Raw genomic sequence first — 23,233 nt, 5'->3', positions numbered from 1 at the left:
GTTGGCGATCGGATTTTTGAAATTAGTTTCAACATGAGAGCTCACTCACTTCATTAGTCGTACTAATAGCAGTTCGCACGGCTGCATTGGCAGACGTCAAAGTAACGGCGGCGTAGCGTTACAGAGAGGAGGAAATGTGCCTGGCTTATTTGATCAGGTCAACGCTGTTAGTAAGCTGTTATGTGGGTTACCACTAAAAAAGAAACACTACAGAAGATGTTGCAAGAACTTGCGTTTGGCCTAGGATAAACAGATTGCAAGCAAAATGGTTTTGTCACAAACGTGTCATAAAAAGCACGTTATCGAATTAATATTCATTAGTATCTATATCCCCAAGTTCACCTGGCTTCTACATCTTAGTTCGAAAGAAATATGAAATTGATAAGCAATATGGATAGAGTGAGATCGGAGGTGGCTTTCACACAAATACAGGTGGATATTTCTTATCTAAAGAACATAATGTATCTCCTTTTACAGGGGAAACTTCGTTTGTCAAATTGCCACTCTCACCATATTATATTATTTGAAAGATAAGCCTGATCAGCACCGAAACACACGACTCAGCTTGCGTTTCACGTCCGATTTTCTATTATTGGTGTCCTATTTAAGTGAATTTGCGAAGTTCCGGAAGCCACAGCATTATGTGCGGCATTTGCTCAACGTCGACTTCTTGTTCATGGATAATGTTTGATGTAAAGCACTTAAATAATTTCTCTGAAACAGATCTCCGTACCACAACAAAGCAATTGTACGCCTCTCCTTATAAAGCTAATGCTTAATAAGACTAATATGAAGCTCTAGTAGATAGATAATAGGAGATACATGGACACGAAGCTCTTTTTAGTTCCTTATTTATAACAGATTCGAGATTTGTCCAGATTAAATATTTTTTTAATAGTCCCATAACCAATTTTAACGCGTACATTATCATTCACATTATGAAGATTGATCGATCTGAAAACATACATATATAGTAAGAAATGCTTTATTTCAGATGTACAAAGTCTGCTTGATGTCGACTTTCCCGAGCCTGTAAATACAAGTGAAGGTTGTTTACTCGACATGGATATTCCGCCACTGATTTCAACTATATCAACCTCTATGTCAGTCGATAATTTTGGTTCCACACCCTTTGATCCATTTGTATCGCAAGCACAACAGCCTCAACTCAATCGCAAATTATCGCTACCGGCGATCACTGGAAGTCTGGTGCAACCACTTCTTCCGTTCAATGGAACGTCGTCGAGGATAAGGTAAATGCGCGTGTGCGTATACATCATAATAACTGCAAACTACCACTGGTTCTAACTTCAATGTACAGAGACAACCGTTTGGTCGGGAGCAACCTCCAAATGACGCCAACAAAAACAATTTCCTACCAATTATACCTACATAAATCCCTTTTTTTTACTACAAACAAAGTTTTTGTATTTAAGTGTTTCGCTTCACCTAGTTCTTAGCCACTTTTTTTTCTCCTCTTGGGCCTTTCGTCGACCATAAAAATTCTGTCCAGCAGCGAATCACGATTTACCGTGGGGAGGTGTATGAACAAACGTCACTGTCGCTTGGAAGAGACCGAGAAACTACAGAACTATCTACAAAAAGACTGTCTCCCAAAAAAACTAGCCTACCTGTGCAGCCGCATGTTGGCCGATCATTAGTACTTTTTGACGAAGCTATTCGTTGTTAAGAGATGATGTCAAGGGTTATTGTGTTCCATATTGCTAAAAACGGGTTTGCAAAGGCATGTGTTTTCAGCGAAATATGTCCCACTCCGCCACATGACTATCGCGGTATTATAGGCCTATTTCAGTAAGCGGCTGCACGACGGGGCAATATCGAATGCCCCCCAAAACTACGTACGTAATTTCGCTCGACTTTGTTTTATGGTAGTATGTTAAAAACATAATGTACCTCGATAGTCCACGGACGGTAGACAAAATAAAAAATATACAGCGGTGTGCTTTCCTAGGGATAAGACCAGATGTATGCGAAAGAGTGGCCAAGAACTTGATGAAGCGAATAACTTACCGCCTTATTGGTATTGTACGTACGTAAGACCATAAAGGTATAAAACTTCTTGTAAAAAGATCTACGTATGTGCATTCAGTTGCTTTTTTGACGTCATTTTCAAGTCGTTCCCGATCGGATGAATATCCCTGTACATATCTCTGCCAAAATATTCAAAATCATTTATATTATATCTAAGCGATATTTATTTATACCTAGAAAGTTGGCTAGTGTTCCAACTTGATAGCCATTAAAGCAACAATTTCAGTCGGCACTTAATTTGTTAAGCTATGACCTTTATCAGAATGCTTAATTTTGTCATTGAGATCATAATTAATCTAGCCGTTGAAAATATTCTACTTAGTCTCCATCTAAGTTTAGTTTTGTGTTCAAGTTACAACTTAACTGTGAGCCGGTCGCCATCGTTCTTCCCTTTTGTTTTAAGCCAAATCCGAGAGGAAAGTAACGCGGTGCCACCGGGATCACCCCCACCACCTCGCGGTCCGGCACCTCAGCTGCATCTTCATGACACTTCGGTAGTTCACCCGAACCCATGCGGAATGGCACTACAGGATCACCAACAACCCGCTACTGGTGAACTCGCCTTTAGTCAATATGACCTCATAGAGCTTGTATCAGATCACAACGACAGGTGTGCGAATTGTTCCCGATCGTACTCCATCACATTTCTTATTAGTTTTACGTTTAGCGACACACTTTTCGGTAAATACGCTCGGAAGGCTGAGAAGTATCGATATTGTTCCATTTGCGAACATTGTCGAAGCGTACATTATGTATCACCCTACTCATCTGAGGCTGACAAGTTGCGGATAGCCCTGTAATGTTTTTCTGCTTTAATTCCTTTGAAAGGTACTACATGTGCCGACTGGACGATCAGGAAGGACTTGTACGTAAAAATGCGCTTGAGATACTTACGCCCCTCGAGGACTCACAGCAGGATTCGGAGCCGGAATGTTTGCAGGATGTCTGGAGGAGCGGTGGAATAAACAAACACCAGAGCACTAATCTTTGCAACGTAAATGTAATTATATTATTTTACGCTGTTTTTTTTTGCTGCTTAGGTTTCTTCTATTATTGTTATATTTCAGTATATTCCTTCTTAATCGACTATAGTTGTTTTATCGCGAAACATACATACCGAGATACGTAAGTTTATCTATCTAAAGTTTTTTGTGACAGCTGCCGTGATTTGAACATTGATTGTTAATCGTCAGGGGCAGTGGTTTAGCTCATCAAGCAACTAATCTGAATACCAGTTTGTGAATTGTTTTATTTACGAAACTTTAAATTCTGGTAGACGTCGTGGTCTAGTGGTCGTAAACGTTAACTCGTATCATTTCGGACCTTTAGTAAAAAGGTTGGTTTCTGTGAATCTGTCTGAGCTTCGCCTTAGTTTCATCTTAAAAAGCTGATATGTAATTTACTAAACGCTGGCCTGGACTGAATTTAAAGGGGTTCCATATCAATGAAATACATGCCGTAAAGTGAAATCATTGCTTACGCGACCAGCAATGTCAAACTCGAAAGAACAAGCAATTTATAGTTAAGATAGTAAGCAAAAATATATTTCAGATCAAGTGATCAATAAGCATATGCCTATTTCGCGCACATATATGCACTTCATTATTATTATATTTCGTACGAGAACGAGATAATGTGGTCATAACGAGAGGCGTTTCAATATATACAAATACTTCTACCAATGGGAAGCTCTTGCTCTTTTCGGTTTCGCGGAGCCGGCCAAAATAACACGAAAAACGCAGTAGTCTCATTTACCATATAGGCATTCGATAATCGATATACGATTATTACCTGTACATTAGGAGCTCGAGGTAAACCCCGCTTTTTTCGTTATATTTTCGTTCAATGAAATCGTGTTTAGGATATACCATAAATAGAAAGGCCGTTTTGACATTACAGGACTCCAAGAATGATCATTTTGTCGTATGTTGTCGTGTGTCCTTTCCTACTTCACGTTTTTAAACGATCTAAGTGCAACGTTATATATATATATATATATGTCGTTTTCAGCCTTTTGTAAACCAGAATATAAGGAGCAACAGGCCATACAATTCTCGCTATACGGTATTTCGAATGTTTTATCGGGGAAGCTTGGTTTTGACCCCTACAAACTATTTGAGCGCCAGCTGTTAAATTTCTGTAAAAAGAGCTTCGTGCGACTCGCGTGTAAATTTCGCGAAAAAATCATCACGTATTCTTAATCGAACTCGACGGAGAGCACGGTCAGTCATCAACAGTGCGTTTGTAACTCAATCTTCTTAAATTCAAATATTCTTATTTACATATTTAAAAAACTGCCTATATATAGACTATCATACCACAATTATTCCAGCGAGCAGTAGTGACAACGGGGTTCCTCTGTAATTACAATAGCACTCAAATGTTGTGCTCGTATCGCCTACTTGACCGCTTCGTATTAGATCAATACCCGCAACCAATTCCACTCACTGCAGAGTGGAGACTACGACAATTAATCGAGCTTTTGCTAGCCTCGTCGCGGACTTATTTTCACTCTAAGCCGTGTCACATGCAACGTTTTGACATACTTATGTTACATAGATGTTTATAGTCGTGCCATTATTAGGCCTGTCTCTGCTGTCAATGCTCATGGACGTCGCTTCCCTGTCTATCCACAATGTCAACTCGGACAAATGCTATACGATCCCGCCAGGTGACGCTGGAGTCTGTGCTGGTTTCGCTAAGCTTATCGTAGGTGGTGTCATGCTGGGTCCGCGTTCGCCTGCGCTGGTTTTGCTTTGCTTTGCCGTGATTCATTCGTGGTCGCAGTGGATCGTGTGGCGGGAAGGAGGGGAATAGGAAAGGCGAGAGAAGGCGTGGAACGGGGAGAGCTTGTCTCTTGCATCATCCCCGTCATAATCAGCACCACGACGACAGTCGTCATCTGCTTGTCTGTCGGTGAACCCCGAATACTGCTACTGACTGTGACAGCGTAACGGGTGGATCTGTCCGTTCGTTACGGGACGCCACAGCAAGGGTGAATGTCGACAAACGCCGTCGGATCAGAGAGGCAACGGCGTTTTGCCAAAAGCCCGAATCGTGGGTACTACTGCCCTGGCAGCAGCTGTGGAACGAGACCGGCAAGGGTACAACAATCGCTTACTCGTTTATTCCTCCACCCATCCATCCGTTCGTCCGCCGTGATCTGTTTGGACGTTTGAATTTTTCCGCAAGTGTAAATGAGGACCAGCATTCCTATGTTCTTTTGTGGTAGTCAACCGTCGGATAGTTCTACATCTTGATCAACAACTGGTCGGAATAGAGCACCTTCATTCCTTTCTTTAGCGAAGCTATTGTATCTGTAAAATGACTGGCTGTCTCTTTCTATGCTTAACGCTATTTGCGCGGATGGAAGTTCCTTTTGGCCATGCCACTACTAAATACACCTGCTTTTAGTAGTTCGGTGCTGCATCAGAACGTGATTTTTCTGTGCTAAAATAGCTATAGCGCGTTAATAAGATTTAGCAACACTTATTTTTAAGACTCTAGATGTCAGCTTGACAGGGAACAAACTCTATATAGAGAATTGTTACGAAAACTGTTACTGCTTTACACTTATCTTCTATATATGTTAACGAAATTGATATTTACTCATATTATCCACCTGCTGACTGTTTTTTGCAACAAAGTCAAAGAGTAGGGAAACTGCGGTCAGAAAATGTGCGGTGACTGTATGTATGGCGTATGGCAGAAATTATTTTGTAAAGGGAAACCGCCCGCTAAGAAAATCATAAGACGCGACGTGGAACTTACACGAGCTAAAGGCCAGAAGCCCGTCCGCAGAAGAAGACAGGTTATATCAAGCCCTAAACGGACTGCACCGCCTCCACCAGTTACTTCAAAAAAGGAAAATAAGAGTAGCTATAAAACTGTACAACATTATGAAAAAGCAGACGGTGCCAAACAAAACGTAGAATATGTTGTGCAAGGCCCAGAGCCCTCTCAGCAAGAAAGGAATGGACCTTTCGCCTATCCAACCTGGGTTCGTACCACCTACTTTTTTCCAATGGGTTCATGTCTATTTACAGCTGTAATATATCAAGCCTAAAACTTATTAGAACAATTACTTGACTCAAATACCGCTTGCTTTCCGTTTTATCCTTGCTTATTCCCTGCTTTTGATGGCCATAAAAGATCAAGTCTGTTCCTCTTATTGGTGTTACTAGTAGTGGTTAGTCGTCGGTTTTCTTTTATCAACTAGAGTAGAGAGAGTTTATCAACTAGAAATCCAGTGTGGCCTCAAATGACGGATACTTCTAATCAAAAGAACCCACTTCAAGGCTTGTCCTTTACCCTGTTGCGTACACATAGAACCGTATATTAGCGAGCGCACAACTAAGGACAATCGTTACATCCACTGTCAACGGTTAAAAAATAATAACCTGGCCCTCCGGATAATGCCGGCGTTTTCGCGCACACGTATACACACAATCTAAGTGCGTATTACGCGTTACGTGGTAGGCAACCTAAAAAGCGACCCCCCCCCCCTGGAAGCGCAGCTGGGACATGTCAGTGAGCTTTTGAATGAATCATTGCTGTCTGCCACATTATCTCTAGGTTCATTGCCCTCGAGCAATCCAAGATTCTATAATTATTCCCAGTTTATGTTCTACCACATTGACCACCAGCACATTTACTATTCAGTGTCATAAAGATGACTGCTCCACAGGTCGTTGAGACGACGGCAGAAAACTTATTCTCTGGATGGATGTACTCATTTCATAGGTATACAACACTATATTTCTTTCTCGGCTGTGGCGGGCCACCGTTTATAACTATTGTTTTTAATTGCTAGACAAATTTTATTTAGTATTTTTGATATTGCGTAATGATCCAGAAATCAATGGTGGCCTGATTTGATTGACCTGATATGGAGTTGTGAGGATAGAATTGTGTTCGGTACATTTTCCATATATAGTCTAGCTTAGGGTGTCGCGCGTACTTACAAGCTCGTTACATCGCTTGTATGCTGTAAAAGTCTCTTAAAGCGTATTTTTTTAGAAGACCAACCGCTGATGCATTGTGCGGACGATCAGAGTCTGTTACTAATATAATCGTCTTGTACTAAGGGAGTCTCACTTACCGAACCTTGGACCCCGTACTTTCAGAATTGATTCTAATATTGCGTTAGGGTCTGCACTCGATAAACCGCTCTAGTTTGAACGTTCTCTCAGCCACAGGTACTGCGTCGTGCTTCATATCGGCCCTACAGAAAGGACGCTGCATTCGTGGTTTACACGTATATATAGTCTGGTGCTCAGATAGCAAGGTATTAATCACTATCTGATCATAACTGTCTGTGCTTTTTGAAGCAATGCTTAACAGTAATATGAAAGGCGGGGTTTTTTTTTTTGCTTTGACATAAGATATCGAGAGACTGATAATGAGCTCTTACATGCAAAAGTTTCTACTAACAAAATCATCCAATTGTTGCCAATATTTTTTTTAGCTTCTTTGCTACTTCGTGGAAAAGGTCTCTGTGTAGGTAGTAAATGCCTTTACATCGCGATCGTTGTGACTGGGGGCCGTTTGTTGTGGATTACTGAGTATTGTTATGCTATGCCATAGCTTATTATCTATAACTGCGTATGCTATAATATAGTTAATATATTATATATAGTTCATATAAATAAATTTTCATGACTGACAATCGCGGCACAAGTGTAATGCTAGTTCGACCTTGGTGTATACGTCTTGGTGGCATTCATCCCATAATAATAAGCAATGCATACGGCAGCCCTGAAGCGAACCACCCTGGCTAATGCTGCTACTGCAAGATTTATTAAATGTGCAGTGCAAAAGAGCATGATTCTGTGGTGTACACGCGGATGCCTGCATTCACAGTCCTTGTTCTGCTAAGGGTGGACTTTAGACAGGGTACGACCTGTCTCACCGACGGGGAACGGAGCAAAACGGGGAATGGGTAAATCGCCCTACTTACCGCCAGTAGGCGTTGAAGCACGAACACTACTTTGGTGTTACTGCTGCTGCTGCTACAGTATTGGAGGCTGCAATCGGCCTATCTGATAAGTGACGATAACGTCAGCTGCTTATCGGGTACACGACGCGACAAGGAGCCACAGCGTGTCTCATCCTGTAGAAATGTATTTTTTTAGATACGGGTATTAATATCTTTTATTAAAAATCGGTGTGTTTAGTTTTCTTCTTAAAAATGTTTGTCTTCATCAGCGCGATTTGTGTCCCGTGGAAGTAGATGCCTTTTTACAACTATAGAAACTGAATGAATATTCAGATAACGCACCTCCTATACGTTTCTCTTTTTCACAGAAGCCATTTGAACTCTAACCGTTGAAGTGTGCATTTATTGAGGTTAACACGCGAAAGCTGTGTTGTAAAACCCGCAACCGTGTATTACTTCGTCGGCCGCCTGGCTGTTAAGTGTTATACAGGATGAATGAAATGTGGTTCTGTCGTCGATCTTACCTTTCCAGTCACACTTTACCTTGCGGTTGCTATAATAATGACGAGCTACGCTTTAACTTCACATCCCCTCGCATTTTTTGTTCAGGTTGTTCTACTGTAAAGCAAAATAAATCGGCACGATTGCGACTAAGTACTCACTGACTGCCGCTGTACGACAGCGCTCCTTTGAACTTAATGCAAGGGGACACTTCCAGAGCATAAGACCCAAGCGTCCCCGTAAGGTGATATAACCCTTTTCTTCGTGGGCATTTGTCGCTCTGAACAAGTGCTTATTAGCTGGAAATTTCAAGTTAACAGTACATCTAGGACGCATAAACATACCTAGATAACCCTGTTTTACTATCGCTAATCGGATGCTGTGAGGCATCCGATTAGCGATAGAAGGCAGGGCTCTGATACATAATTTGTCTTATTATTACTATTTTGTTTGCGACAAACACTAAGTGCCCTTGAAGCGTATGATACTATCGGCACTTGTAATAATTGCGTAACAATTATTTAATGGTAGTGCATTTTTAGATATACTTTATATATCCCTATATACATAGAAGCTACCTAGGCAGTTGCGTCTTTTTACCACTCAGTCACGACACCTAAAGGCCAAACCGTAATACCGAATAGGCCAACGATTCACTTTTTTCTGGAATGATCTTTATCTGTTTTCTCTGGCCGATCCTGTCGCTGAAAAGATGTTTACTAAATGAGCGATTCGTGTGTGATGGATCATGTATACATATTATGGCCGTATTCGTAACTACCTCACCGAAACACGATACCAACGATACTTCATTTAAGTGCAAACGATCGCAGCATTTCTAGCAAGCGAACTTCATTCTCTCAGATTTCTTTCGGGAGTCAAAAAAAGGATGGAATTTCCATAGTTTAGGTAAACAAGAGGTAAATGTATTTTCCATTCCATAGACCCTTCTGATTCGAAGGTTGTAACTGGTTGTGCTATCGTCGTGGTGATCTGGTGTGTCCGTCGTCTCTGATATCTTCTTATTGTCGTGCCAGCTATTTCAATGCTGACATTTTAACGTTGTGTCATGGAGCCTTTCTTATCACGACTTATACCTATGTTATATATTCATGTTAGAACATCACTTGACGCCCTCTGTAGCTTATTCATGCATTCAGTGGATAAACTACACGTGATATGTCAAACGCTAGGATACGCCCTGAGCGAAATGTGGCTTTTTTTCGATTAGTTGGTTGAAAGCTTGTCAGCAGCTCAGTTACCAACCTATATATATATATATATATATATATATATATATCTATATGGGGATTTGAGACCTTTTGTTCGATACCTGTGCAAAATCTTTATCAACGGACCATAATATACTGAGGAATAGTTCACTTTTCATACGGTGCCATATTGTAGCCGACATCACTCCTTCAGTATCGCTGAAAAACGTGATAGCTTGGGCGTTGCATATAATAATGATAAGTATAGTGAATGAGCCTTATTTCCTATGCATGTAATAGCTAAAGAAATAAAATATATCTAGGACCGAAGGCACTTTTGCTGCTTTGTTCATTAAGTCCCTATGAGAAGGAATCAACGATGAAACTATTTCTTTGTTAGAACATAATTGATTGGGTTCTGGGCGCATATCAAAAATGTTTTCTCATATTTTTCAATGCTTTCTAACTGCGGCAGTATGTTGATATATTCTATTCTTGGAACTGAATATTTTGAGGCATAGTGCGAGCTATTTAATCACGGGATTGATTGGAAACAGAGGAAATAACACCGACAGTCTCGTCAGTTTAGCGTTATTCTATCGGTATCAGCCGATTTTATGAATGGAAATTACTGCAAAAGGCCGTGCCCGTTTGTAGGGAAGCGAAGACAGCAGGTGGCTGATCGATCGGATGCGAGCGCCGAATACATTTTCCGAGTGGAGGCACACACTTACGATGCTCTACCCAGAAAAAGGATTCGTTCAGTCTAAATAGTCAGCCAAACAGCCAACAAGACAGACAGGCAGCAAGCCGTCATCAAAGATGGCGAGCCTCTGCCGTTACGATTCTCTTGTGCCGGCCACCACCATTTTGGCGGTGGTTTAAGTCTATTAGTTAAAAATTTCTGTTTCGGGGTTTTAAAAACGCTATTGCGTATTCATTTGCCGGCATCGATGGCACCCACACAATGACGTCAACGGTTCTTGCTGCATCTGTTGATTGAACGTTTTGCCCGACTAGTTGATATCTATCGTGGTATTGACTGAGGGACGAATGTCGAACCTGAAATGTCATGACGTTTCATGTAGTTCTATAAAGTTTCTGGTTCTCGCTGCTGTTATCCACAAACATGAATTCGGTGGCCTAAAACAAAGCTGTACAAAAATGTGACTGATCCTTCGTAGGTTTTGGTTTCCTATCATTCCATGTCAATTACGCCCTCTAACGCATGACGACAGGGAGTTATTGCGTATTGTAATACGTAACAAGATATGAGTTTCATGCAATAAAAAGCACACATTTAACTTCTTACAAAAGAAATGTAATTATAATTATTGACGCTGTTCGAGGATACGGGCGCTGACATTTGCTCTCTAAAGATTTCAAACTTCAGTTATCTTGGTTGGACGTTTTTTTTGCAGTTAGCAACCCATTTATAATATTATTGCTTCGGTTGTTTCCACGATCAATATTCTAACGAGACTGTCTCCGTGTTATAGGATGACAAACCCGAACCGGAACGGTGCAGTACTCGTGACCCTTCATCGCAATCATCGTGGTCTGCGAAACCGGTGGCTTCGGTATCTCCACTGCCTGTTACTGATATTGCGGTCACGTCTTCTGAGGAACGAAGTGTTAACCCTGTGAGCGTGTCCCCAGCGCCCCATTCACATGCTCCGCCCGAGGGCTTTGAATGGGCTGTCGCGCTGTACGACTTTGAGGCTCAACGGGGTGACGAGTTGGGATTCGCCGCCGGTGAAAAGCTACTCGTCGAATGTCGATTTGACCATGATTGGCTTTACGGATGCACCGTTAAAGGTGAATATTCACAATAAAACTTTACTGCGTACATAGTGTACATGTTGATAAGTGATGTCTAAGGAATCAATGCAGAGATAGGATGCGGGCTCCGTCGTTTACCTGTTTCGATTAATGCATCGTCACACAGGGGGCAGTCCAGTTGACTTTATGCTTTTTACTAGTAAAAAGACTAAAAATCCTACTATATGCGAAAATGCGGCGCGTACTGACAACTAATGGCGAAATGTCCGGCGTCCGCCGCTCTTATTCCTATTTAAAACGTATGCGAAACAATCGATGCCTTACACGCGACGAACGATCGCTGTTGAGGCGGGACGTGACCATGTAGTTCTTCGTAGTCGCTCTCGCACGCACCTGTATCACAGTTAAGCTACGTGTTCCTGTTATTGCTGTCACAATGACTTGTCGGCGTGCCCCGGGCCCCACAGACTAGTATTAATGCGAACCCTGCGACGGGGTTACTGCTTTTACAGCTTCATCTATATATATTATATATATATATATATATTCATATATATGTATATATATATATATTCATATATATGTATATATATATATATTCATATATATGTAGTCATTCTTATATATAAGAATGACTACAAGGCTTCGTTGCTCAACCCCGTATTTCGCGCAGTTCGCGTTACATGGGAAGCGTTGAACCAACTATGTGCATTGGAGTCGCCGTCATAGCTTGTATGATTGCAATAACAGCTCCATTTGCATGTGTCGGCATATGCCACAAACCGAAACATGCTATATTAGTGAACTGGATCTTGCCAATAAGGAGTGTATTGGTATAACGTTTGGCACATTAACGTTCTGGCCTTAACATGCCTGCACCATTTAACTACAATGTAGGTATATTTTACTTATTGTGTAAATTTAACTATTTATTTTTTATTAAATTTAACTAAATATTGCAGTACGTTCCCCATGGAAGTTACCACTATGCATCAAAAGTTTTTTTGAAGTTGCCAGAGTAAAGGAATATAGCTATGGATGGTGTGTAATTATGCGATGTTTCAGTTTGAAATATTCAAATATCATAGATTCAATGGATTGGTAAGGTAGAGAGTTTCAAAAGCTCAATCGCTTCCAGCATGATCTACAAGCCACTGTATGTATATAGGCATTTTTATGTATGTTTAAAATAGCATAGTGTCCACATATATGTAACATCATATTGTTACAGACAGACAAACCAATGTGTTCGCAAGGACCACCTGTAAGTAAGTCTCATTCACTTTGCGTGCATATTAGCAAATTACTTAGAAAGTTCCCAAAAATTATGAAAGATATGCCTTTATGTGACCTAGGCTTTAAGGCAACATTTAAATACGGCTATCTTGTTCATTCAGTTGACTGTTACGAAGTCTTATAGTAATATGTTTTTCTTTATTTGCAGATTCTCGATGTGGTCTTTTCCCTGCGGCATTCGTACAGCTCGAAAATGATTCGGAGACTGAGTCTCTGAAAGAGACCGACAGCATCAACTCGAAAGCGGCGGAGCTCATTTCCCCACCGGCTGTTGAAGTTTCATCCGGCAGCATCAGTGTTACGGGAAGACCGGCTGTCGCATTGTACACTTTTATGGCCGAACAAGAAGGCGATCTTGGTTTTGAGGTGAGTGACCACACATAAGCAGAATTTTTTATTTTGACCCGTGTATCTTCAAAATAAAGCAGAATCCTTAAAGAGCACTTCGTGATTCATCAACAACTAGCTAATGCATATATTACCTTTCGATGTTTCTGATCTGTGAAGCTTCTTAACCGCGCAACTATGGGTTTTTCGACTGTAATCCGTAACGATTGTAAGCTTATAGAGCTAGAATCACTAACGAAGTTCACTATATTTCTCCCGATATTTAGGAAGGTGAGACGGTGTACGTCCTTTCGCGCATCAATAAGGACTGGCTACAAGGGCGTAACAAACGTGGTAAAGAAGGTCAATTCCCCGCCAGCTTTGTACAACCTGAAAGAGAATCCAGTGCGACCACCATGGAAATCAGTGGTATTGATGGCCACAACAAGGTATACTATAGCTCACACTGCAACTTAACGTACCTCGATGGGGCAGCTTTTGATTTTTGCTTAATTTGCTTTCGAACTACCTTTTCTACAGGGAAAAAGTGAATCCTGTGAATGTAAAGACACTATTTTGCCTTTCAGCAGTCAACACCTGCAAAGGACGCTGGCGTCTACGTATGCTTATATGATTTCGAGGCTCAACAGGATGACGATCTAACCATTCATTTCGGTGACAAGATTCAGGTAGACGCTTCAAATGCTTGATGGATTATTAATTACGACTAGTACATATGAAAGCTGCTCACTACAGCGTGCAAAATAATGTGTACGTGATAATATCACACTATTTCGGAATAACATGGCGTAACGAAGCAGTAGAGCAAGAAAAAAGCTAAGAGGCAAAACTTATCGATAATGTCTTGGCCAGTAGGTCACAACGAAAGCGATGCTTGCTAATTAAAAAAAGCCAGGCAATGTCCAAAAGCTCTGTTCCAAGAGTGTTCATGTTATTATCAACTTTCAAGTACTTTATACATACTACTCTCTTAAATGTGCTTCCTTTGTTGATGGTTTAGGTGACTAAGATGGTATCCGAAGAATGGTGGCAAGGCCGTATCCTTGGAAATCAGCAAGAGGGAATTTTTCCTGCGACCTTCGTAAAACCTCTATAACCTAAACACCGCGTCTGGCATTGCCAACTAGATGGACGATTTTAGCGTGAATGTGCAGCAACGAATTGATTTCCGTAATCCAACGGCAGTATGAAGCACGTGATCAAGGTAGACAGCGCCGGTACGAGTGCGTGACCCATCCATCCAATAGCTTCCGGACGTTCCAATTTTGTGCCTCTTGCACGGACTATGCTCACCTACATTCTTTTTATAATCAGCAGCGACTAGGTAGCGATATTTACTAGGTAACCGTGGACAAATGCGTGATGTGATAGGACCCTTTATCCTGCCTCTGTATTTATCATCTTCTCCGTAGAATATTGCTTGTTGGATTTGACTGGCTACATGCATAGACGGTCAGAACATGTTGCCTATTATCGCGTGCTAGCGGGCATTCCCACAACGTACGTGTGATGACTGTCTTAGCAAATAGGCGTCATATGTTGTTGTACTTATATATGTAGCAGATGCAAATAAAGCCAATGTCTCTGTACGTTCTGAGGTAAGAGAATCTGGAAATTAACGAATGCTGGTTCGTGTGTGCTAGGCGTGATTTCAAAAATGTCAGCATGGAATGAACGACAGGGAAGAGCCATGAGATGATCTAGTGTGAACGTAGTAATACACAAACAATGTAACGAGTATTATTAGCTCTGTTAGCGGTCATGTAGTATGGTAACTGTAGGGGTAGACTTTTAGCAGAATTAAAGGCATTTGGTGTTATTGCCCGCAAAGCATAGAAAAACTACACTGTTGTAAAACATTGTCATCCCCCATACAAAGACGAAACGAGCAAAATGTATGTATTCCCCTATCGCACCCCTTATTAACTATTTATGTACCTATATATGTTTTGAAGGGAATATTGAGAGAAATGAAAATAATGTTTGCTTGTATTTCGATGGGGACTCTTTTGAAAAATCCTAATGCGTGTACTGAATGTGCATTAGATTTGTAGAACGATAGAATTACTTCTAGGTTCACATAGTCTGCGTTTAGACCGAATTCTGGTTTCGATGTAGGTTTTCGTAGCACACAACTGGATCTGCTGATCGTTGCTACCACACACACCCGTTCATCAATGATGTAGACGCCCATCTAGGTCTTATCCGATTCGAATAATGGGGCAGTATTAGATAACCGTTCAATATTGGAGAAAACGTACTGAATCTTCGAAAGAACTTTCCTAAGCCCGTTTGTCTTTGATACCTTGTGAAACTGAGCGTGTGTTCAGCATGAGTCGATGCGGGTGAGAACGCAGGGAATTTTTTAGCTATACATAAAGGTGTCGCTGCCTAGTGATTACGTTTTGAAAAGCGGACAAAATCGGATTGAAGCTATTGGCAAGACTACGTGATAAGCATCTATAGAAACGAAGAACACAACGCTATAAAAATAATGAAGTCGATGTACCGTCAACGATAGCAACAGCAGGATGCCATGTTGGCATGGCTGTAATAATCTGCTATATCTATATAATAGTTATCCTTTGCAGCAGGGAGGAAAGCAATCGCAAAGGATATCACGTTGCACTCCTGAGAAAAAGATTTCTGCGCAGTGTGGTAGAAAAGTAGCTCGCCAGAGGGCAAAGCACAAGTGGAAGTAGTAATGGGGCGGATAATGACAGGAGGGCTATGCTATAGTAAATGTTAATCAGAAAAGAAGAACGTGTATGTATCATTTTGAACACTGCCGCCACCGAGCGAAAAAAACGGATTTTATGGAAACAACGGCGACGGTGGTGACGAAAAGTATAACGACGAGACTAAGTCATAACATGCATTAGGTGCAGCAGGTCGGTGTACGCTTTGTATATTTCGGGTGTAGCGGGCGGATAGATAGGTACAAACGTCAGGGATACAATGATATATATATTCTTGTGCGCTTATACACCTCGTTTAGTAACAAAGTAGTATTGTGTGAATAAGATAGAGAAGCTGGTGCTTATGATCCAGTTCCTTTCGAAGGCGTAGAGGAGAAAATGAGCAGACGAACAAGAAAGAAAACAAACCTATTATGAAAACGAGACCGAAAAAATTAAGCGTCAGTTTATCATAGCGTGCGATGAACTGCAGATATATGGATAAGACCCCGCACTACCGTACTGTCAATGTCAGTGAGTAGATTTTCCAAATAAAAATTTTTGCTCCTAGTGAAATTATAAACGCACGCAGCGTGCTAATTGCTTATTTTTAATACTTCAGTATAATATATACTTCAGTAGAGTTATATTTTTAGCACAATCGTGTCTGATCCTTGCGTCTGTCGCGTAATTTTCGATGACGATATGAAATGACATGAACTTCTGGAGAAATTGCGTTAGCATTCGAGCGCTTCGTAAAGGCTGCTCCTCTGAGAGCTCGTTCGACATCGTTTGTATTGGGAGGTTCATCTATTTACCATCATCTCTATCTTTTTCATGTGAAACTTTTCTAATCCTCATTCATTATCTAAATCATCCCCTGTTGGGATTAAACAGAACACGGCCTTTTGAGCCCGCCTTGAAGTATGCGTGATGTTATTTATTCTATTGCGGTTCGTGATACTGATTAATTTGCCAGCAATTGTCTAGCCGCCGTGAATTTATTTGATAGTGATAAAGTCCCTCTCGAACGTAATACTTGTTAAGAAAAGCGAATAAACGGACGGCGAAGACCGTCCGTTTATTCGTTGACGTAGATCGTACTGCGTGTGTGTGTGTGTGTGTGTGTGAGGATTCGTTCGCTGCTGCGGGTTTCTACGACTACCCGACGCAACTGATCGACACACGTCTCTATTCTAAGCTGAGTTTTCGATAGAATTAAAGGTAGGGATGCTAGGTGAAATGTAAATCAAGGCAATCCCTCTGCTTGTGGTGTATATTACCGGCCTAAATAACTCGAAGGCATCCTGTAGATTTCCTCGTCCATCGCTCAATTAGATACTTAAACGAGCCGAACGATCGCGTACATCCGCGGACCGTTAGACGCTGCTTCTGTCCAATAGGCGAATAGACCTCCCTTGTAGCCCTAGTAGGTAATGTTAACACTTAACGCTTACCAGCGGTCTGCGCTTTGTGTCAGGCCAGCCTTTTTCGCACAAAGTTCTATTTAGATTTGTTGAAATGTAGCTGATGCAAAACAACCTAATTATTGGTTACGTTAATTATTAAAGACATTTTTTTTGTTTTTTGAAATATATGCTATTTTTTGAAATATATGTAGAGTTATTACTGCAGCCCGATGCTGCACCGGCTTAAGATGCCGATGGAAAGGGCCGAATGACGGTGCCCTTTCCGTTCCGGGAACATCCGACATCTTCTATTTATTTATTTATTAAAATTTTGTGGGAACTCCACTTGTGTAAGGCTCAGGCCGCCACAATGAAGCTTATGGTAAGTGTTTAGGTTACACAATACACATTTCTAGCGTTCAAGTTTTACCTATCGTTTGCTATGTTAAATTTCAGCGCTAAGGACGAAGGTCAGGTAGCACTCTCAATAATAGCGCGTTTCACGTTAGCTTCGGCGGGTGCAGTTATACACCATTCTGTAGGCAGGATCTCTAGTTAGCTAGGGTCGGATCCCAAAAAGTAGCAATAGCTAATTTTGATAATCGAGGCTAAAAACACGCAGATCAGAAGAAAACGCCAACCGCATTTTCGCAGTTCTGTTATGAAGTGGCGGATATTATAGAATTGTTTTGAAGCCCTGAGTGTTATTGGAAAACAATTTAAAAACGATCAGCACCACGCATCCTGCTACCAATCCTCCATGACTCTGAAATTTTCTGATGCATCATGGCTGACCATTACAGCAGCTGCTGATACTGTTACATTGTGAATAATCCCCCCTATTTTAATTGAGCTTGTGTTAAAAACTATATCGCACGACCGTACGTGTGAGCTTGCTGTCACAGGGAAAAAAAAAAGGCTTTTCCATATGTTAATTACTTTATATTGAGATGGATACTCAGGTACTGTCAGGTATCGAGTATGATACACACACGCACAAATCGCTATGTGTATATCTATTGATAAAGAGAGAAAGAAAACCATATTCGGCGATACAGAAATTGACAACGTGCACATGCAACGTACTAAATATGTTTTTTCGAGAGTTTTTTTTTTTTCGTACCTGTACGTCTCACTGCATCGGCTTCTTCGTCGTATCACTTGGATTTATTTACCAATAAAAAATTCAGTACAACCTCTAATCTTGAATATTGTTTCGTTTGTTTAAGTGGATCAGCATTAAATTGTCCAGTTAATATAGTCGAACGGCGTTATACGAACCTCCTTGCAGGTGTTGCAAACAATCGTTTTCGTGGTTTCAGCAGAGAAATCCTTGTTAGTTTTCGCAAACGGAGCGCGAACAGCCGGAGACAGCGGAGATTACTATGGAGACAGACGCAGTTCGCGCATGGCGGCCTTTCAGGCTCCAGTGCTGCCTACTCCGGTGCGTTCTAGTCGAGTCTATCTGCCGGGTCTGGTAACCCTTGCGTCACCTACCGCCCATCGAACTTATGCTTGCACCAATCCCCACAGAGTAACAACAGCTGGGCGACACCGCAACCAGCAACTATCCTCCAGTGTGGCATCGTTCCCGTTACTGCCTGTGCCTTCGGTGCCCAGAAGCACAGTTAGTTCCTATCAGCAGCTGCCGCTAGCCACTCAAAAAAGAATAGCTGTAGGCTCTTCTCCACTGGGTCTGAAGCACGATTTAATAATAGTTAGTGACAGCAACAGCAACGACGGAGGCGGCCGTTTAAACGGGAAACGGACGCCGGCGGGGTATCGTGCGGTGTCCCCTGCCACACTGACAGGGGCGGCCACCACCCCAAGCGAAAATGCTGCTGTCGGCGGCCGTCCGCCTTTCCAACGGATGACCGATTATGTGAGGCTTCCGACTGCGGTTTCGCATCAGCGCAACCATCACAGCGCCACCGCTGCCGGTGAATATTATTGACAAACGTGTCCGTTAGGAAACAGTGATACAGTGATCAAACCCTACGGAAAGGGGATTTGATATATTGGCCTTATTATGGAACTTCCTTGCAAATTCATATCACGAACTAAATATACGTTTATATTGTCTGATGTAAATGTCGTACTGAAGATTTGGGTCGAAGTAAAATAAAGGAAACAGGTGGAAGCCATGACCTAAGCAGTGCTATTAATTTAACACATAGGTTCCATTAATGTGCGTGCGCGTGGGATTGAAAATACTTATCGGCTGTGAGGTACCTTTCAAAGGAAGGTGCGGTAGGCTGAAGAAGAGAGTTCGTCCTTCTTACGATCTGCGGCAGGCGAAAATCATGCGAATTCTAAAGTTGATCGACGCCGCTTATAAGTCTATTTTAAGAAATTTTATCTTCGACATGACTAGCCTGTTACGGATGATCTTAGGTAGGCACGTGATGAAAGGTAGATGATTTCCAAGCTGAAAAACCTTCTCTACGTTGTTTGTTCTTAGCTCTGGGTCTTCTTGCTACGAAAAATGTTTCGCGCTGTCAATACAAAACTCAAGGGCAGAAACAATCCAGCAAATGTGCCTGTTGTGAATGGAAGCAAATTTTCGATCAAGATAAATGTTGTATGTTCCAGAGTCTATTGTAGCATGCACGCGAAAGAGGAGTGGCTTCGTATTGGTGTGCAGCAAATGTTGCAAAAAAAAAAAAATGTTTATTTTATTAGCGCGTGCTAAACCTTCAGCATCTAAACAAGCTTCTTCTTCTTCTTTTTGTATCATTAAGATTCTCTGATGATGCGTACCCGTTTGTGAATAAAATCTTTTTCTATCCTTCATCAATCTAAGTGACAAACAAAATTGCTGGAATAGATCCATTCCACAGCTGTATGGTTTATTTTTATATTGGCAGTAAAGCACGCAACGTCTCATCCAGTTGTTAAAATAAACTTATGTTCCGAGGCATTTGAGCACTACTTACTTATTCCTTTAAAACACCTTTCAAAAAGAAGAACCCGCCCCGCAGAGAGAATGTAAAGGCAACCTTCCTTCTAAATTCCTTGATTCCTTCTAAATTCTCTAAGATCAAGTCTGAAATCTTCGTGCAACCTAGTCTATGCATCGACTGTAATGACGTGACTTTAATTTTTTTTTAAGTTTTTATGAGGCCTGATTGAGATTTAGTGCGTTCGGATAGTTCCGATGAGTTACCTGTACAGTTCTCACTTTGGTTTACGATTTTCATTCGCATATGCTTTGTGGGGCTAAGTTTCGCATTAGGGTAACAATATCATTGAAGAACTAGATGAGATGGTTAGTGAGTGAGCTTCCGCCGATTGTCGATTTTCCGACAGTTAATTTATTGACGATGACGGGGACGGGGGCGGGGAAGGCGGCGTTGCGTTGCTGGTGGCGGTGGGAGTGGGGGAGATTGCGGCGACGGCGACGGGGGCGGGGGCACCGATGGCAGTCGCCTGTTTAGATACAGAGGGGTTCGGAGAAAGACGTTGCGAACCCAGTTCTACTGCTGTCTCAATATGACAAACAGGACGGTCAACGTTGCGTTTACCTGGAGGATAATTTTAAAATTTGAGGACCCAAATTTGAGGATAACCACCCTATTTTTAATATTAATCCAAACTTGTCTTCTGACGACTGTCGACTCTGTAGGTGTAGAATTGAGCCGTACTTCCGAAACAAGCTTTGTTACGTTATGCTCTATTGAACCATAACCAATCGGAAATGTTGCGAAGCTGATAATGTACTCTTGTAACTTTTCGTCGTGGCCGTCACCGGCATGTACTACCCATAGGGTGGGGCAAAGATTTCTCGACTGTTTGAGACTTTTCATCTTTGAATCAATTCAAATGGTACGAAAGTAAGATAGTGGCACTGACAGCGAAAAAAATCGCAAAAAGTTCTTTTCCCAGACGTGTATGTGTCGGCAATGAGCGATCGTCTCATAAAAAGGTAAATAACTTTGACCAACATCAACACAATATATGCCCGCACCGTTTTAGCGGCGCACGGAACCACCTATAAGCGCTCATCATTGCCATCGTCGACAAGATGAACGCTATTTCGACGCAGCTGCATTGGCTGCGGCATACTGCCCCTGCCACTGTTACCATCATAACAAAAAGATTCAGTATGGCTTTTTCCGGCATCTGACCGTCTTTCTTCACTAGTGCCCGAACGAAGCGCATTTCGTCCAAATTACTCGAAAGAATAACTTCCATCGCACCACGCTTGGGCGTCTGTTTGTCGGTCAACATCAGCAGTAGCTATACAGGTAACGCTGCTACAGTCCTTATAAAAGTGAATAGGTCACCTTGGACGCGGCAGTGTCGTTAAGATCAGCTAACCTTATGATCGCAATTAGCTTAAAGCGAGCTTCACAGAACGAATGCTTAACCCAACGGTTCGTGTAAATCACTCATTCTGCTGTTGTTCCAGCGGAAGCAAAGACTGTACTCTTCCTTTCGCAATGCCTCTTTTAGCCAAACGGCCCCGATTCAAACGGTATTGAATCGTGCGTTACGAGCCTAGTAGCTATGTATGCACGAATCCATGCACAATAGCTATATTGCTTTCAACTAGTACACAGACACTAAGGTTAATAAGACAACTGTTTTTTATACGTGCACATTTTTTTAAGTGTACTCTGCATGAAGAGGATAAAGGTAGCAGATGATTTTTCTAAATGTATATACAAATAGAAAATTTCTAGGTGCTTGTTAGTAAACATCGTTGTCGCTTGTCATTGCATACATGCTTGTCTTTTTAGTTAGGTGATAAAGTTACGCGCTAAAGTATAGCACTTTTTTCTTTTTCATTTCATAGCTAGTGGCTGAACTTCAGCCACTAGCTATGAAAGGTTTAACTTTTGTCGATACAGCATATATACCCCCTATTCCATACATCGAAGGCGCCCTAAAACACATCTGGATAAGTTTCGTACTTAGCCCGGAAATCTGAACCAGGACAAAATTGATTGTTTTTCAAAACATCGCTAAAAGAAAGCGCAAACTACAATTTAGATAGTATGGTGGTACAGTTAATGGTGTTTGTTGTGCCACTCGGTGGTGAAGAAGGTGAGGGTTGGCGTTTACCTTTTTGGCCCACCATGTGACATATCGCCTTGCAGAACTCGGCCTGTTTGTTCCGGGGTAATGATGCAGCCCAAACGTCTGCTTGCAAATCATGTGAAGTGGTCTAACCTTGCCACGTTTCTACTTTTCATAAACATCCGAGGCCACAGCGAGCTGTCCGTTCTCTACGATTATATCGAGTGTCCTTTGTTGCTACCTCTCTGAGGCTTGCTCTTTCCAACCGCACCAAATTCTGTGGACACTCGTCAACTATTTGAGATTAATAAGCATTTCAGGAAGTAGCGAGTCCGAAAAATAGCGCGCTACCTCTTACTATACATGAAGTAGCAATTTATTGTACCACGGCTGGAACAAAAGCGACCAATAGTTAACCTATTGTCCTATATAACGAAGGCATGTATTAAAAATATTTTCGCAGAAATATTTGCACCACGGTACTCCTTGGTTCAAGTTCCTGATGCACGGACTTTGAGAGAGTCTAAGTGCGTTGGGCTGCGACCATTGTCAGGTGCAACGTTTTCTTTAAACCAATTGACGTTCTAATACTCTTAGTGCATGGCGTAGTTACGTTTCGTCAGCTATCGTTAATCATTCACTATCCTATATCACATATCACTATAAGTGTAGACTCAATGAAAGTGCAAACGAGCGACCAGCCCCTATCGTCACAGTTCTATAGCCATCTCGTAGGATTTACATAACCATACTGTTTGAGTAAGCTCAATCGATTCATTGACACCTATGCATGTATTGAAAGGACACAGTTTTTTTGATGTCTAGCAGCTGCACAGTGGCTTCACACAACGCAAACCTGAGGATTTCCGCTCTACAGCACTTCAACAGGCGAACGAAGTGCTGCCTTTCGCTAGTGATCGAGATGACTTTTGGCAGAAAGAACGACACCGTACCGCCTTTCTAACGCTTTACTTTGGCCAAAGTGATGTTTTGCCT

At 41.7% G+C, this 23,233-nt stretch overlaps 2 protein-coding genes and 1 long non-coding RNA gene across 5 annotated transcripts in view; 2 read left to right on the top strand and 1 right to left on the bottom strand.

The window, feature by feature from the left end:
• The window catches only part of LOC111268171 (uncharacterized), a 31,761-nt gene extending 15,372 nt beyond the window's left edge, over nucleotides 1-16,389 (top strand). For 2 of the 3 annotated variants that reach the window (XM_022846957.2, XM_022846955.2), the window contains 8 exons: nucleotides 995-1,253; nucleotides 2,456-2,662; nucleotides 2,881-3,052; nucleotides 11,202-11,520; nucleotides 12,929-13,146; nucleotides 13,395-13,556; nucleotides 13,695-13,796; nucleotides 14,129-16,389. In XM_022846957.2, the coding sequence (XP_022702692.1) occupies nucleotides 995-1,253; nucleotides 2,456-2,662; nucleotides 2,881-3,052; nucleotides 11,202-11,520; nucleotides 12,929-13,146; nucleotides 13,395-13,556; nucleotides 13,695-13,796; nucleotides 14,129-14,224 (1,535 nt within the window). In that variant the 3' untranslated portion in view covers nucleotides 14,225-16,389. The remainder of the gene's footprint in view (nucleotides 1-994; nucleotides 1,254-2,455; nucleotides 2,663-2,880; nucleotides 3,053-11,201; nucleotides 11,521-12,928; nucleotides 13,147-13,394; nucleotides 13,557-13,694; nucleotides 13,797-14,128) is intronic. The other variant, XM_022846956.2, reaches the window with a different exon arrangement.
• Nucleotides 16,390-17,053: 664 nt separating this feature from the next.
• Nucleotides 17,054-19,362, top strand: LOC111268178 (uncharacterized). The gene is made up of 2 exons (XM_022846984.2): nucleotides 17,054-17,597; nucleotides 18,507-19,362. Exons 1-2 carry the CDS (start codon nucleotides 17,484-17,486, stop codon nucleotides 19,167-19,169), a joined length of 777 nt encoding a protein of 258 aa, XP_022702719.1. The 5' UTR covers nucleotides 17,054-17,483; the 3' UTR covers nucleotides 19,170-19,362.
• Nucleotides 19,363-19,848: 486 nt separating this feature from the next.
• Nucleotides 19,849-22,837, bottom strand: LOC147752421 (uncharacterized). Its single transcript, XR_015314102.1, has 2 exons — nucleotides 22,283-22,837; nucleotides 19,849-20,739 (listed from the first exon to the last, which is right to left on the bottom strand). It is a non-coding gene; the product is annotated as an uncharacterized LOC147752421 (long non-coding RNA).
• Nucleotides 22,838-23,233: the final 396 nt, after the last annotated feature.

Source organism: Varroa jacobsoni, unplaced genomic scaffold (assembly GCF_002532875.2).
Source record: "Varroa jacobsoni isolate VJ856 unplaced genomic scaffold, vjacob_1.0 scaffold_1263, whole genome shotgun sequence".
NCBI classification, from domain to species: domain Eukaryota; kingdom Metazoa; phylum Arthropoda; class Arachnida; order Mesostigmata; family Varroidae; genus Varroa; species Varroa jacobsoni.
This window is presented reverse-complemented; position numbering and strand designations above follow the sequence as displayed.

Coding starts and splice junctions, on each gene's coding strand:
- LOC111268178 (XM_022846984.2), top strand. CDS start 17,484: ATGACGGTGCCCTTTCCGTTCCGGGAACATCCGACATCTTCTATTTAT. Junction 17,598..18,506: donor CCGCCACAATGAAGCTTATG/GTAAGTGTTTAG, acceptor ACCTCCTTGCAG/GTGTTGCAAACAATCGTTTT.